A 16,357-nucleotide genomic window follows, 5' to 3' on the forward strand; every position below is an offset into this window, starting at 1 on the left:
CAATGAATGTCTATGTACAGGAAATTCTCATTTAGTCGAATGCCAGATCTCATTTTCTAAAAGTCCGGGCCAATCTGGCTGATTGGAATATTGCATTGAAATCAAAGCAATAGGGCCTAAAGGGAATAAAAATGAATGCCAGTACAAAAGCAAAGAGTAGGTAAAGTAAAGTTTATTCCCTTAAGAAACGTGCCAGTAGAAGACTGTTCATATTATGCTGTTTTATTATAGCTTAATTTACATGTATAGGTCTATAGCCTATGCAATCTGAGAAAAGTCGATCTATCTATCTATCTGAATGGGTTATTATTTATAGCCATTGTATTAATTTAAATAACACAATACAAAGTCAAATATCCTAAAAAGCTATTATTGTACCTAATCATTGTATGAGCTGTTTGGATCACGTTCTAACTTTTGTATGACACACCGAACCTCAAACAGACAGTTCAGTTATTCATGAGGATTTATCTTTGCACATCTCTCGGCGCGCACGCGGTGAATAGCTGTTTAATAAAAGTGTCGGGCGCGTCCTATGACGTGCCTTTACGAGGCGACGCACGATAAAACCGCTGTCATGAAGTCTGAACGCGCGCGCGTCCCTCTGGCAAAGTATTAAAGCTTCGCTGAGATTTTCAAACGTCACAGGTGACAGCACGCTTCTATTCCGTCGAGCTCTTTGGCCCCGCCGAGATGCAAAAAACTATAAAGCAACGTCACAAATGATGAATTACACAATTATTCTTAAATGGCTGGCGTTTTGAGCTATATGCAAAGCCATTTGGCACCTTAAATGTGAGTTATTATTCTTTAAAGCAAGCTATACTTAAATGATAAAGTGATAATCAATTCCTTTGACTATGATGCCTCGCTTGGAGCCTGCATGGGGGGAAAACTACTGATCACTTCTATTGGTCTGCAAATGATGGTACTTACATCATGACAGATGGCTGGCAGGAGCAATGTGTGACTTTAGAAAGGTTTATAATGTCTGAAACAGGCTGCCATTCGGGCCCAGTCAGGCAACAGAGGAATGGCCCAATATTTCTGAGTGAAGTGGCATTTTAGCTGTATTTATCTGAGGATCTCTACACCAAAACCATAGGCACTAATAAAGAAGATGCTGTAATAGCTTTTGACTGGGTCCAGTCGCTCTGGATGGGGAATGAACTGTCCTTTGCTGAATTATTGTGGCCAAATGCCATTTGTACAGCTTGAAAAGTGGGGGCATTTATCCTGACTGTCAGCGCTTGGCAATAGCTCATAGTCCTGAATGATATCTCCCAACGCACAGTTGCCCCAATACTCGCATTTCATGCTCGGTGCTGAGAGGGAAACTAATGGATAGCACTGTCTGAAGGCAGATAATTTAGAGCATCTTCTGTCAAATCTTTAAAACACATGGCTCTACACAAGCCAGCGGATACAGTGGAGTGCATCCAACTGCACCACCCCTGCGCCTCCCTGCCACTTTTGGGCACTGAACCAGGGAAATTCATTAGAAATGGCATTTGAATTCTCAAAAAGTAGGTAGAGTATGGGGATCAGTTGATTTAATGCTGAATCTGGGTAATGTTTAGTTTCGTTTTAGTCTTCCTGTGCACAAATATACAAGTGTATGTAAATGTGTTCACAGTGATGATGGTTTTCTCCATGAAATTTGCAAGTACATTGGCAGATTAAGTAGATATGTATTAACTCATTACATTAAAGTAACAGTTCACTCAGTTCATCATTTACTCACCCTCATGTCATTCCAAACCTGTATGACTTTTTTCTGCTGAACACAAAAGAAAATCTTTTAAGAATGTTGGGGTCCAATGTTGTTCCAAACAACATTAAACCCTAATTACTTTAATATTCACAAAATAAATCACTAATCATTTTTTTCAAAATATCTTCTTTTGGGTAGTGCAGAAGAAAGTAAGTCATGATACGACTCATGAATATCACGTGGTGCTATTGAAAAAACAGTTTCTAAAAGATTTGACAGAAGTAAAACTAAAATGTTGCTCTCTTAATGCATTATTGTATGGACATGCTGTTTGTTTGGTTGACTGTCTGTATTACAAACATTAGGTAGATCCAGACACAGATGACATCTCAGGTTAAAGAGATCCAATATAGTATTGATTATTGATAACAGCTGATCATTGGTATAATCATGTCTAATTGACTCCTTATCTCTTTTTCAGACCATAACTATTCATTGCAGAGCAGATGTTCTGCACCTCCAAACCTGGTTAATTTCCAATCTTCTTGGTTTCAGTAACTCTTTTATAAACTGTTTTCTATAGCACCACATGATATTTTACCATTGAGCAATGACCCTCCGCCCAGTGTTTTCTGTAGCCCAGTCCCTACTATCATTTTTAAACAAAGGTCCAGTTTGCTTTCCACATCACAGTGCTTAGTATGTTTTATTTATACTCCAGAGAAGTTGACGCTGTAACAAGGAAGTACTCCATTACCTCTGTATTCTGTTTCTGAATGAATAGGCCCTTCTAGTATTATTCACTTTCCCTGAACACTGCTCTTATCTTGCTCCGTACCCAGTAGGCCTCGTTAGTCACCATATGAGGTGAGTGGGCAGGTCATAATGGGAGGGAGGAATGACCCTCGACCTCCTTGACCTCTTATCGATCTCTGGGCCTAGTGCAGCTGGGCCTCTGTGAGTCTGTGTTCCAATGCATAGGGGGAGGAATTTAAACATGACCTGCACTGTACCATGCCAGCGTGCAGTTGGGGAGATCATTAATAACATGCATTTTACCTGTACATCAGTCACAAACCAACCAGAGCACAGAGAAGCAGGGAGTTTATGAACACAAACTTGGGGCTCACATAAAGAAGCATTGAAAGAGAATGGATAAAGAGCTGTAGATAAACAAAACCCAATAAATCAATGTTTCTGTCTGTCTGAATTCTCAGGGATTTGAAATTTTGGGAGGCTGATGAAGTGAAAAATAGATAATGAATTGTACTGAATAACCTCAACTTATCTTAATCAGAGGAGCAGTTTGGTTTAGTTGTGTCTTTAATTTTGAGTGAGTAAATGCTCAAATATTTGACCATCCTCTTATATTAACATTTTATATACACACACACACACATATATATATATATATATATATATATATATATATATATATATATATATATATATATATATATTTATTTATTTATTTCCTGTAGCAGACCTATACAGGTGGAGCTGGGGAAGGTGGGGGGTCTAACCATCTATTTAAATGTTTAGCAGCAAGCTCATTGGCTGCAGATGTGACAGGAACCATGTAGTAAACAATGTAAATAACATCAGGTTGCGTTAAGGACCCATCAGCCTGTGCCACCTAGAGTTTCATGCAGAACTTGTGCTGAATTCGGAACCACATACTAGCATACTACTCAAGTAAGTATGCGGTTCTGAATGGTAATGCTGAATTTTCAGCATTACTCCAGTCTTCAATGTCACATGATCCTTCAGAAATCAGTGTAATATGTTGATGTGGTGCTCAAGAAACATTTCTTCTTCGTATCAATGTTGAAAACAGTTGTGCTTCTTAATACTCTTCTGGATTTTCTGGATTTTCTTTTTCAGGACTCTTTGCTGTATAAAAAGTTCAAAATAACTGCATTTATTTGAAATAGAAAACATATTATTAATGTCTTCAATGTCACTTTTGATCAATGTAATGCATCCTTGCTTAATAATAGTATTAATTTCTTAAAAAAATTCTACTTATACTGACTTCAAACTTCTGTGTGTAATATGTGTCATTTAATTTTTTACAGAATGTTTTGGCAATTTATAAGCGTCAATCTTTTTCACTCTTTCTGTTTCTCTATCTTTCTCTGTTTCTCCCTTTTACTCTTATTCTTTTTATTCTGGTATCTTGTGAGGCTTCTTTTCTTTTCTTTGCATGGGTCTATCACACTGTTTTTTTTTTTTCTAGATCCTATCACTTCTTACACTTTCACAACTCTTCTTTTTTTACATCTTTCTGCTATCAGACACACACGCACTTTTATTCACCTTGATCTTTAGTCCAGTAAAGATTACAATAGCAGGCCTGTAGACCTTTAAAGAATCGTCTTTGTGTTTTTCAAAAAAAAAAAAAAAAAAAATGTTGTAGGCCGCATGGGGGAAGTAAGCCGCTAATGTATGTAATAGTTTTCTATAAATAATCGAATGACAACATGGGTGCAATGGCATCTGGGGACTGTAAAAGAATATGTAACCAATTTTAGTGCTATTAAAGCGAAATAGAGAACAAAATATATAAGAGGTCGAGGGAAAGGTTTCATTTGTAACCAGGGAATAAGGGCTTTATGGCAGCATATGATACAGTCACTGTTGAAAATAGAAAAGAAAAAAAGGGTCTTAACATTGAACAAAAAGAATTAAACCAGGAGGAAATATGTGCTGTGCATAAAATCAATTGGTCGATAATTGGCTCACTTCTCATGTGCGTGCAGGTGTGTGGCCATACATCTCTTCCTAGGAGCACTGATTTGATTTGCACTTATGTTTTTACAAATAATCAATGCTTCATTTTGACTGCAACAGATCGTGCCTCGTATAGTACACTTTCATTTGGAGAGACACCGACAGCTTGAAATTGACATACAAACAGATAAATATCAGAAAATATGCCATGGATTCACTTTATGTGTTTTATTCATGTTGCTTTCTATAGAGTTGTTTTTGTTTCAGAAATACTTAATTTACTGTAAGAAAATACACAATTACAAAGATTCATTAACGTCATACTCATCTATGCTCATCATCATCATCATCATCCAGCGAGTCATCGTTATCACCACCTCCATCAGGGCTATCATCGTCATTTATTACCATTCTAATTTAAGATAATTAAAATAAGTGCCTGTGTCTGATTAATACACCTACGGCTGTAGCATCAGAATCACTCACTGTGCTCAGTATTTGCTCATTTTAAGCTAGCATACTTTGCATAACCTATATGTCATGTCTTTCATAAAAATGTTAACGCATTCGTGTGTGTGTGTGTGTGTGTGTGTGAGATAGGTGTAGTAGGGGGAGAGAACAGCATCTAAATTTGTTTGCCATTGATTTGTGGTCCATGTGGGGCTAGACTGATATTTATGGGGAGAAAATGCCCCTCTGCCCCCAGGACTCTGGTACAAATCAGATGTGAGATCCAATATGGCCGTCATGAAGAACGGATGATGTGAGGCGAATAAAAAGAGTCTTATCTCAAATGGATTTGTGTGGTGACACTAACAAGGGCTTTTAATCTTTCATTCAAGATGAATTCTATTCTCTCCTGGATTATCTATTCTCTATTCGATTTTTCTATTAAGGAGTACAAGTGTATAGGCTTTATTTAGCCAGTTTAATATTTAGAATAAGATCCCTGTGAATGTCAGTCATGAGTACTTTTTCATAGAAGTCTATCTCTGTCTTTTATTTCTCTCTTTCTCTGCCCCCTCTCATTGCTCTCTTTGAGCGGTGGCAGTAGCTGCTTAATTATGTAGGGAGGTAGGAGATCTTTATTCTCTGTGTCCATGCTGATAGCATCTCATTCACTCTCAGTGTTTGAGGTTTAGATTTTATCTTGACAGGCTGGCTGACAAATAGGAGTCATCCTACACCTGCACTGGGAACCTGTACTGGTATACATTTATTTTACATTTAAAATAAATGCATAGATTTAAATGAGGAATTGTAAATAAATTCATATTATACACAAACACACACACACACAGAGAGATGTATGTATGTATATAAATATAAAATTATTATAATTATAAATTAATATAAAAAAATAAAAAAAATATATAAATGAATATACAATTCATTAAAATATATAATATTTAATATATTTAAATGAATACATGCAAATTACAACGTTATAAAAAAATATTATTACAAAACAAAATAACTTTTGAATATATTTATAACATATTCATATATTGAGTAATTTCTCTCTTTTTTTTTAATCTGTCCACAATTGTCTGAATGTTGGTATCCTTGTTTCCACAAAAACGTTAAAGGGTTAGTTCACCTAAAAATGAAAATTCTGTCAGTAATTACTCACCCTCATGTTGTTCCAACCCCGTAAGACTTTCGTTCATCTTCGGGACACAAATTAAGATATTTTTTTTATAAAATCTGAGAGCTGGATCACTCCTCCATAGGCTTCTTAAGGGATTGAAACTGACCGGCCCAAAAGTTATGAAAAACATCATTAAAATAGTCCGAGTGACTACAGTGGCTCAATCTTAAGTTTATCAAGCGACGAGAATACTTTTTGTGTGCAAAAAACAAACAAAAATAACGACTTTATTCAACTATTCATTTCCTTCTCTGTGGGCCTCGAGATTTCACGTAGTGAAACTACGCAAAGCTTCTAGGTACGTCACACGCATCACACACATGACCAGCGTCGGCCAATAGTGAGCCTACGTGTGACGTTCAACACAGAAGCTTTGCGTAGTTTCACTACGTGAAATCTCACGGCCCACAACAGAACAACAGAACCGGAAGACAATACAATGCTGAATAAAGTCGTAGTTTTTGTTATTTTTGGACCAAAATTTATTTTCGATGCTTCAAAACATTCTAACTAACCCACTGATGTCACATGTACTACTTTGATGATGTCTGTATTTCCTTTCTGGACAAGGACAGTATACCGCGTATACATTTTCAATGGAGGGACAGAAAGCTCTCGGACTAAATCTAAAATATCTTAAACTGTGTTCCGAAGATGAACGGAGGTCTTACGGGCTTGGGACGACATAAGGGTGAGTCATTAATGACATAATTTTCATTTTTGGGTGAACTAACCCTTTAAGCAGCAAAAAGTTTTCAACATTAATAATAATAATAAAGGTTTCTTGAGCACCAAATATTATACTGATTTCTGAAGGATCATGTGACACTGAAGACTGGAGTAATGATGCTGAAAATTCAGCTTTGTCATCACAGGAATAAATTACATTTTTAAATGTTTTACAATTATTTAAAATTCTAATAATATTACTGTTTTTACTGTATTTAAGAGACTTCTTTCAAAAAACATTAAAAAAAAAATTTCCAAACTTTTGACAGGTACCATAAGATCCTTTTCCTGATCATGAACGCTGCTATTTGCATTTGTTCTCATTTTAATTAAAATGCATATTTAATAGCTAATGATACAAATTATATAATGTTATAAAATGAATAATGTTGAAGTATTTAAGCTTATATCTGAGGACATGACAATGAAATGAAAGCTTCTATAAATGACCTGTATTAATTACTGTACTCAGTTTGTTTGATTAATCCACCCCATTACAGCTCGTCTCTCTGTTTCCTTTAGTCAGGAAAAGTCGGTTGCTATGGCCACATTTATATGTGTTCATAAGTGGCCCTGAGTGACTGCTCACCATCTCGGCTCCAAACAACGAGCAATAATCAGCTCATTAAAGAGCTTCCCTCCTCCCCTCATACCCCAAGCTCATCTAAATAACAAATAACAGGCTCTCTCTCCATTCTGCCTTTTTCTCCTCTCCGTCCCCCCTCCTTTGTACCACATCTCATAGAAATGTATTTATATCTCTATATCTACAATCGAGGCTTGTGAGTGGGGAAAGAAAGGGAGAGAAAAAGTGGGTTCTGTCAGAAGTGGTGGGGAAGAGTGTGAAAGTAGCCGATTTTCTTAATACATCCCCTGGGAGCAGATAAGTCTATCAATCTGTTAGATTGGAAAGCCATTAGGTGCCCTGGTTTATGCGTCTCAAGCTGTTAAAGCAGAGCAGATTGATTGTTGAGCCTTTGATGGGATATGCTGATCTAATCTCACTGTGCTTCAGTTTGCAATAAATTACACAATTCATTTCCCCCCATTTAGGGGAAGAAAATGACACCTCCAGGCATGCCTGGCCTCTCCGGGCGAAACAGCACACAGAAGCTATTTTATGGCGCCATTTAGCCAGCAAGCTTTCAGCCAACCAGGCCAACCCTCTCTCTCTCTCTCTCTCTCTCTCTCTCTCTCTCTCTCTCTCTCTCTCTCTCTCTCTCTCTCTCTCTCTCTCTCTTTCTCTTTCTCTCTCTCTCTCTCTCTCTCTCTCTTTCTCTCTCTCTCTCTCTCTCTCTCTCTCTCTCTCTCTCTCTCTCTCTCTCTCTCTCTCTCTCTCTCTCTCCCTCTCCCTCTCTCTGCTCTCCTTCCCAAAAAATCGAAGCATAATCAAGGTGTATGTTTAGAAAATTTATTGTTATAATTTCCACCCATAATCTCCTCCATTTTCCTGCAGCCAGAATGACATAGATCATCATCTGGAGTAAAAAAAAATAGGAAAATGGATAGCAGTTTAAAATTTATCGGTCTTTGATTCTCAATTATAGGTGTTTATGACTTCATCCGTCTTCAGCCACCTCAACCTTTTCCATTATGGTGGAATATTATTTGTACGGAATCCATTAAATTCACAAGGCAGGACTCTAATGGCGGGGCTGCAGTGCTTTGCAGAGGGAAAAGTTTTTTTGAAAGGTTAGCTTTAGCAAAAGCGCTGCTGTTATGACACCAGAAATTGCTTTATTGATGGGCTTCCTCAGAGCCTGAGCATTTGGGCCATTTGTAACGGGCTCCATATCTCTATCTCCCTTCAGACACTGATGAGAAGCCACTGCTGCCTCAACCCGATTACAGCGCTGTAATGACACACGGTCAGAACACTTGGCCCAAGAACGCTCACACCTGGCTATATTCTACGGAAGGCATCACCTGTGTGTGTGTGTGTGTGTGTGTGTGTGTGTTTCTGGACAGGTGCTGCAAAGCCATTCCACAGATTCAGCCATGTCAGAAAGAATGAATGGGGTCTTTTAGTTCTTGGTTGGCACAAGGAAGACACAGATCATTGCATCAATGTAGGACACTGAGGGTCAGGGAACCTGTTGAACATCTCTGTACCTGTAAGCAACATTTACGGTTCCCAAGGTGGTACATCAGACAAAACATTCTTGATACTCATAACTTTAGCACAATGAGAATGATTACATAGACAATATATCATCATTGAGCATATATTTAACCCTACAAGTATTTAAGTGCCTGTATTCATGCATGCCTTCTCAATTCTTTATAATTTTTTAAAACTTTAATTGAAGAAAGTTTGTCAATGGAAGTCAGACGGGACCAAAACAGCTTTCATTGTATGGATGAAAAAAAGAAAAAAATAGAAACTGGGACATTTTTCAAAATATTGTCCTTAAGGAAGAAAGAAAGTCAAACCGATTTGGAGTGAAATGAGCGTGAGTAAATTATGAAATTTGCATTTTTAGCTGAACAACCCCTTTAACATGACTTAAAAAGCACTGTTTCTTCTTTTGTTTTGTTTTTCAGAATTAGATTTATACTCAAATCGTTCCACTTTCCACAACAACTTCTGCAGATAGTGTATTATGTGCCAAGATGGACAACCTTGATCCTGATGGCCTATGTTAATCCAGTGTTCGGACATGGACTGACCTGTAACCCACTTGGCGAGAGCCTCTTCCCACCCTCAAAGTGACATTGAATTCTGCTCTTTTCTCTGCGCCCCCCATAAGCATATAAAAGCAGCTCACTGATACTTGGCTAATCACGCTGTAACTCAGAGCCTCTAACTATCTCTCTGCCAATCAATAGCTTCACCATCCCAATTAAGGTGGGCCAGGTCAGGGCCAGGCCACAGTCAGTCCTTTACAACTTAAATGCCATGTTTAAATCCATTGTGTGTATTACAGTGGGACGAGCCGCCTGACCTTCAAGCTTTTAATGCCTCGTTTCAATAGTACCGGACATTAATGCACTGAGAAAGAGCATGCAGTGGTCATTTTGTACAAGTCGGTTAAACAGATCAGGATGTTTTAAAGGGAAGGTTTAAACTATGTGTGCTAATCATGGTGCTTAGATTTTTTTTTAGCTTAGTCTATATATTTGTGCATTTGGCATATATTTTATTCAAAGCAACTTGTAGTGCATTCAAGGCCTACACTTTATTAGTCTGGCATTATTGAAGCCTCTTATAATGGTCATATGAATCAACAGATCTTAATGGATTGAAATAATTTTTCAATCTGTAATAAATATGTAGGCCTATATATATATATATATATATATATATATATATATAGATATAGATATATATATACAGATATAAATCTGTATCTATCTATGATACATTTGGAGTTTATTCCCTAAATTTACACACATGCAATTAACAAAATTTACCTCTAAAAAATAATCATAATTACCGTGATTGTTCTTTTAATAGTTTTTTAATGATGTCATAGCGACCAAATGCCATTGCCGTACCAGGCGTACAATCCAAGATTTAAAGGTTTAGAATACCTCCTCGGCCATTTTTCACTGTGTGGTGCTTTTCGATATTATACTCATGTCTTTTATCACAATTTCGACCAGACGAGAGAAACTCACAAGATATCAAAACAAAAATCTATATATAATACGTGGGCAATTACAGCGCGAAGTTAGCGGCGTCTGGTCATTGTCACAGCGCGGCGCGCTTTTCTCATCTCCCGGGGTCGTTAGACGATGATGGATGTAAACCTATAAAGTATCTAAACTGGACCTTTTAACAAACCATGAGCAATACTATCATTTCTTTAATAGAACCTGCTGACCGTGTCATTCCGTCCTGCCATTCGTCATTTTACCGGTGAAATAATCAATAACTCCACGCTCTGAAATAAATAATCTAAAAGTCAGGGAACATTATATCTTCCCACCAGGCAGAGAGACACAAAGAGCCGAGATGAAGACTAATATGAAATATCTACACATAGCCTACATGGCACAAGCCCCAATAAAGGCACGCACCGAACACTGATTCTAATAGTTGTGTGTAGCGTCCATCATTCGTGGATAAAACTCTGTGTGAACCATTTTGTTGGTTACACTGAATTAATTAATTAGGCCTGCCTTTGAGCCTAAATCTCATTAGTTTTGTATATAAAACATATGTAGACTATTATATTCATCTAAGGTATTAGAAATAAGCCTTGTGTTTAAAACTGTTAGCTGAAATATGTATTTTGAAGAGGGGAGTTGCCTGAGTAACATCGTTGACTAAACCCCGTCTAACACCTGATGGCGCTAGGGAACGACTTATTTGAACCTAGCCTACAGATTTTGACAATAATAATGCAATAAAAGTAGGCTACACATAGCCTACATGGTCAAAAGATGTTTTAACTCTATATTTTACTTGTAGTGGCGTGAGGTTCAACCATTTAATTTCTTACAGTTATTCGGTATAATAATAATTATACAAATTATTCCGACTCGCTGTCTATGGAAAAAGTTTTCACAATCCCGCATAATATAATTTTATTTTTTTCGACATACTAAGACTAATCCTATTTACATCAAATTTAACATTTAGAAAACCATTTTCTGTTTTGTCACCACTTTAGAAATGGAGTGAAACAAGCAGAAATGTGGACCACGTAGGCCCAGCTTAATGTGAACAGCAATCAATAACCTAATATCATAATCAAATGCGCCAGCCGTTCTGATTAAGTTGTAATTCCCCTGCTTTTACTCTTTAAATAGGCCTATGCTATAGTAGGCCTACTATTCATTTTGATAATGATAATAATAATGCTATTGTAATCATAATCACTTATGTCCAGGACTAAATTGCTCTGTCAATCTAGCTATAGTTTATTGTCAAAGGGCTTAATAAGTTGTTGTTTTTTACAGCAACAAGCTTGGCTTTTATTGGTTTGCAGTTTTGCAAGCGTGCAGTAATTCTTTATAACCTGTAGAGGACGCTCTCATATCGTTCAATCAGTGACTTATGGCGTCCAATTCAGTCTTGTTAATAATTATAGAAACAAAATTAGGCTATTATTATTATTAATTCATTATTGTCGAAAGAAGACACTAACACGAACGGGTTTGATTAAAGATGGACAAAGCTGGCAACCTGATAATAGGCCATGCATGCACATGTTCACTGGTTCATTTTATTTATTTATGTACTTATTATTATTATTATTAGTAGTAGTATTTATTTTATTTTTATTTTGTGTGTGTGACAGTGACAATGTGCTGTTCCAGACCAAACTCGGCATTTAGTGGCATTACCTCATGACCTATAAGATTTTTGTATTTTATTTTGTGGTTTGTTTTAGTGGTCTAAGACGAATGCAGTAAAGTTCATTCATCCTTAGAACTCCTCTCCGATGGCAACTACTTAAAATGTTACAAATATAAAGATCGAACTTACTTTTTAGTTGCAATAAACACTTATGAAAATAGGCTATTTGAGTTTAAAATAGTAATGTTAAAAGTCTTTAAAGAGAGAGTGATTTCAACTAATCTATTTTCTATTTGGATACTTAAAAGAGCGTGAAAAAGTAGGCTAAATTAAAAATACGCCTGATTTTAGCAATAGCTATTCGTTAAAAAATCAGTAAGGGATTTATATTAAAACTGCCCTCGCAATGCTTCACCTTTAATAATAAAAATAAAAAAAGATATAGCTTTCCATATTGTTACATATTGTAGGGTTGTGTATAATACAATATTATATTAAAATTATGTAACATTTTAGAGCTACCAGCCTATAAATGTTCTTAAAGCAGCAACTACAAATTAGAGTATAGACTTAGACATATGGGGGGGGGGGGTCTAGTTTTGCTTTCAACACTTTTCCCTCATATCTATTAGTGCATTTCTATCTCTCTGACCCTAACTACAGTTTACACCATATGCCGATATAAATGTAGAAAGTCTGTATGTAACATTTTATTGATATGCATTGATAAAAAAGTTGCAATGTGGCCAACTTTGCAATGTGGCCTAAACCACCTTTTTCGCTATTGCCTTCATCGGCGCACCGCTTGAGCTAAATCCTTGTTCCTTTGTGTTAATGGTCCGTCCTCATTTGCCACCTAATTGGACTATATAAGACCAATAACAGGAGAGAACTCTCAGCCCAGCAGCCAACGCGAAGAGTCTGGGAGGCCCCTCCTCTCTCCCGACTCTCCACTTCCCATCTCTCCCTTCATCCCATTTGCTATTGTACGTGCCCAATCGCCGTATACTTTCTGCATTTAACTCGGGTGACATTTTTATTTCATCATTAGCATCTGGCGCCAGACGGACGCGGTGAGCATCATTTTCACCAAGGAACTCTCGGAAGATGATCAGCAAGATTAATATTGTTTATCTCGCCCCGCGTTATTGTCTTTCGTTTTAACGTCAGTGCTGGCCGTAAACAACCGCGTTTAAGTTCCCAACACTGGGAGAGCTTACCAAGGACCTTCAAACTGTTAAAAGATTTTTTTTTAAAGATTTTTTTTTTTAAAACAATTTTCAAAATATATTATAACCCCAAATTTCCAGCCAACATGCCCGAAACAACCCAGGATACATGTGCTTCGGCAAAAGACTCTCCGTTTTTCATTAAAAATCTTCTCAATTCTGACAGCAAGCCGTCAAAGCCTAAGCCTATTTTGGCTTCAACTAAAGCAGGACTTGATGCCAGCTTCTCGCTCTCTCAGGTGGGGGAATTTAACTTTCCTCGCTTTGAGTTGCCGACCCAGCGCTTTGCGTTACCGGCTTACCTTGAGCGTGCCTCGGCATGGTGGTACCCGTACACACTCAGTGCATCTGCGCATCTTCACAGAACAGAAGGTACGTTTTGATAACTCATAACTGATTGTTGTGTAGTGTGCATTGATTTGAAATTCGTCAGAAATAATAGCGTGATTCTGCTAGCAAATGGTGCATACGTAGGCTAATGTTAATGAGAAGCAAGTCAGCTCAGAACACAGTTTGGGAAATGTTTTCTGAGCGATATAGCCCAAATCATATAAACATATGCTACATGTAGCAATTATCATAAGCTGTGTTTTCATTATTTTCATTATCATGAGCTGTGTTTTCATTCTTTAAATATTAAAGTGACCGAGTTTTATTTTAAAATGCAATGTTTACGTTTAAAAACACTGAGATTTTTTGAGACAGTACGAATCACACTTGTTTGCACCTGTCATGTGGCTAAGTGACGCGACCTGTGAAACTTGATATTAAAACATTTCTGAAAGAAAACGAATGCTAATTTGAGCTCTCTTACTGTATGTAGCAGCACAGAAAGTGAGAGACTCGTCACCGAACACAGGCACCGACCGAGACTCACCTGAGCTCGTGCTCAAATCAGACCCGGACGCAAAGGACGATGAAGACGACAACAAAAGTGGAGACGAGATTGTCCTCGAGGAGAGCGACATCGAAGATGGTAAAAAAGAAGGCGGCGTGGACGACTGGAAGAAGAACGACGACGGCGCGGACAAGAAGCCTTGTCGGAAAAAGAAAACTCGCACGGTGTTTTCTCGGAGTCAAGTGTTCCAGCTGGAGTCCACCTTCGACATGAAACGTTACCTCAGCAGCTCGGAGCGCGCCGGCCTTGCTGCCTCCCTTCACCTCACAGAGACCCAAGTCAAAATCTGGTTTCAGAACCGCAGAAACAAATGGAAACGTCAGCTGGCCGCAGAGCTGGAGGCCGCCAACTTGAGCCACGCAGCAGCGCAAAGGATTGTGAGAGTACCCATCCTGTATCACGAGAACTCGTCCTCTGAGAGCTCCAACACAGCGGGCAACGTGCCCGTGAGTCAGCCGCTGCTCACTTTCCCTCATCCGGTTTACTACTCTCATCCCATCGTCACCTCCGTGCCCCTCCTCAGACCGGTTTGAGAGGACGACAGATGCCTTTTTTATGTAACTTATGTAACTAAAACAATTCTACAGAGACTCGAAAAGAGGGAAAGAGAGAAAAGGCGGAAATGAAACCAAGAGACAAAGCTATTTTTGTTTAGAAAATAATTTAAAACGAAAGAAAAGAAAATGTACAAAGACGCACTATCATGCATTTGAGCCCTACATTTTTGTTTTACAACTCACACATATACCCATAAAACTACACATAAATAAGGCGAATGTTTAGAGGCCTATTTCTGATGTTGCTGTTGGTTGGTGGTGAATTACAATAATTCGTTAATTTGCTGTCATTATTATTATTATCTATAAATATCACAAGTCAACTTGTTGACACATCAAAGAAAAGAGTTAACACACCTGGTAAAGTTTTTTTTATAGCACCGGGAAAATTACAGTGAAAACGGATGTGCAATACTACTGTGTATGATCCATATATTTAGGCAACATGTTCTTTTTGAAACTCGTATTTTAGACACATTTTCTTAACCAACAGTTCTTAGGTTGAGAAGATAACTGCTGAAAACGATTTTGTGTCCCTGGTCCCGCGTTCAATGGACAATCATAGGCTATATTGGACAGAAATTACAGTTAAACTGAATACACGCAAACACGAATAATAAAAACTTTTACTTTTATCTATATTATTTGCAGATGTATATGTACATGTACAGATATAACGAACCAAAATGAGGAAAGGTGTCATTTGTACAGTAATAGCTAAGTTTTTTTTACATTGTATTCTGTTGTGAAATAAACGGAGACTATTAAAGTCTACATGTCTTGATTGACGTTGTGACACGACTGCTGTGTTGAAGCGAAAAAATTGTTTCACAATTTAGTAATGTTTATATATAAATATGGACATGCTCAGTAATACACTAGCAAGTACAAATAAACACATGAATTTCAGTAGGCCTAAATAATATAGGCCATGAGTTAAGAAATCAACATGGGAGTCAAAACTGACATGAGATTGCACAACCCCATTACAGTGTGAGGAAGCACTGTAGTCTCAACATGGAAGTAGTTCTATAAATTTCAAAACAACGAAATATTCTTAAAGGGATGTAAATAAATGAATATGTAAATAATTTATTAATTAAATCAATACGTGGGATAATTAGTTTATTTATGAATTAATAATGTACCTATTTTGTCAGTGCGCCTTGCTAAACATTAAAGAAAATAATGTAAAAAATCATCTCTATTATTGTTTATTGAGTTACAGCATATTTTATGAAATATAAAAGACCACGAGCTAAACCAAGCTTGCAGCAAAACCGGAATTGTTTCACTTACGCATCAACAAGCTGAAATACCCATTACCATCTCAATCACAAGCAGGTGCACCTTTAAATCTGGCGGACTCTACAAGCTGTGTTTGGCAAAATCGCGTTGTCAATAAGATCGTATAATTATCGGTGAGAGCTGGCGGAATTGCATTAAGAGTTTCACCGCTCTTTGTGTGTTTGTGTGCGCGTGTGTGTGTGTGTGTGTGTGTGTGTGTGTGTGTGTGTGTGTGTGTGTGTGTGTGTGTGTGTGTGTGTGTGTGTGTGTGTGTGTGTGTGTGTGTGTGTGTGTGTGTGTGTGTGTGTGTG

General features: G+C 37.5%; 1 protein-coding gene across 2 annotated transcripts; it reads left to right on the plus strand.

Moving 5' to 3' along the window:
* Positions 1–12,971: 12,971 nt before the first annotated feature.
* Positions 12,972–15,543, plus strand: hmx3a (H6 family homeobox 3a). Of its 2 annotated transcripts, none has more exons than XM_056235125.1 (2): positions 12,972–13,676; positions 14,131–15,543. In XM_056235125.1, the coding sequence occupies exons 1-2, from the start codon at positions 13,391–13,393 to the stop codon at positions 14,733–14,735; spliced, it is 891 nt and encodes a 296-aa protein (XP_056091100.1). In that variant the 5' UTR covers positions 12,972–13,390; the 3' UTR covers positions 14,736–15,543. The 2 variants fall into 2 exon arrangements, with proteins under 2 accessions (XP_056091100.1, XP_056091098.1); XM_056235123.1 differs by having other exon boundaries at positions 12,973–13,676; positions 14,128–15,543.
* The last annotated feature ends 814 nt before the right edge of the window (positions 15,544–16,357 follow it).

This window comes from Rhinichthys klamathensis, unplaced genomic scaffold, assembly GCF_029890125.1.
Source record: "Rhinichthys klamathensis goyatoka isolate OS25496 unplaced genomic scaffold, OSU_Roscu_1.1 h1tg000412l_1, whole genome shotgun sequence".
Lineage (NCBI taxonomy): Eukaryota > Metazoa > Chordata > Actinopteri > Cypriniformes > Leuciscidae > Rhinichthys > Rhinichthys klamathensis.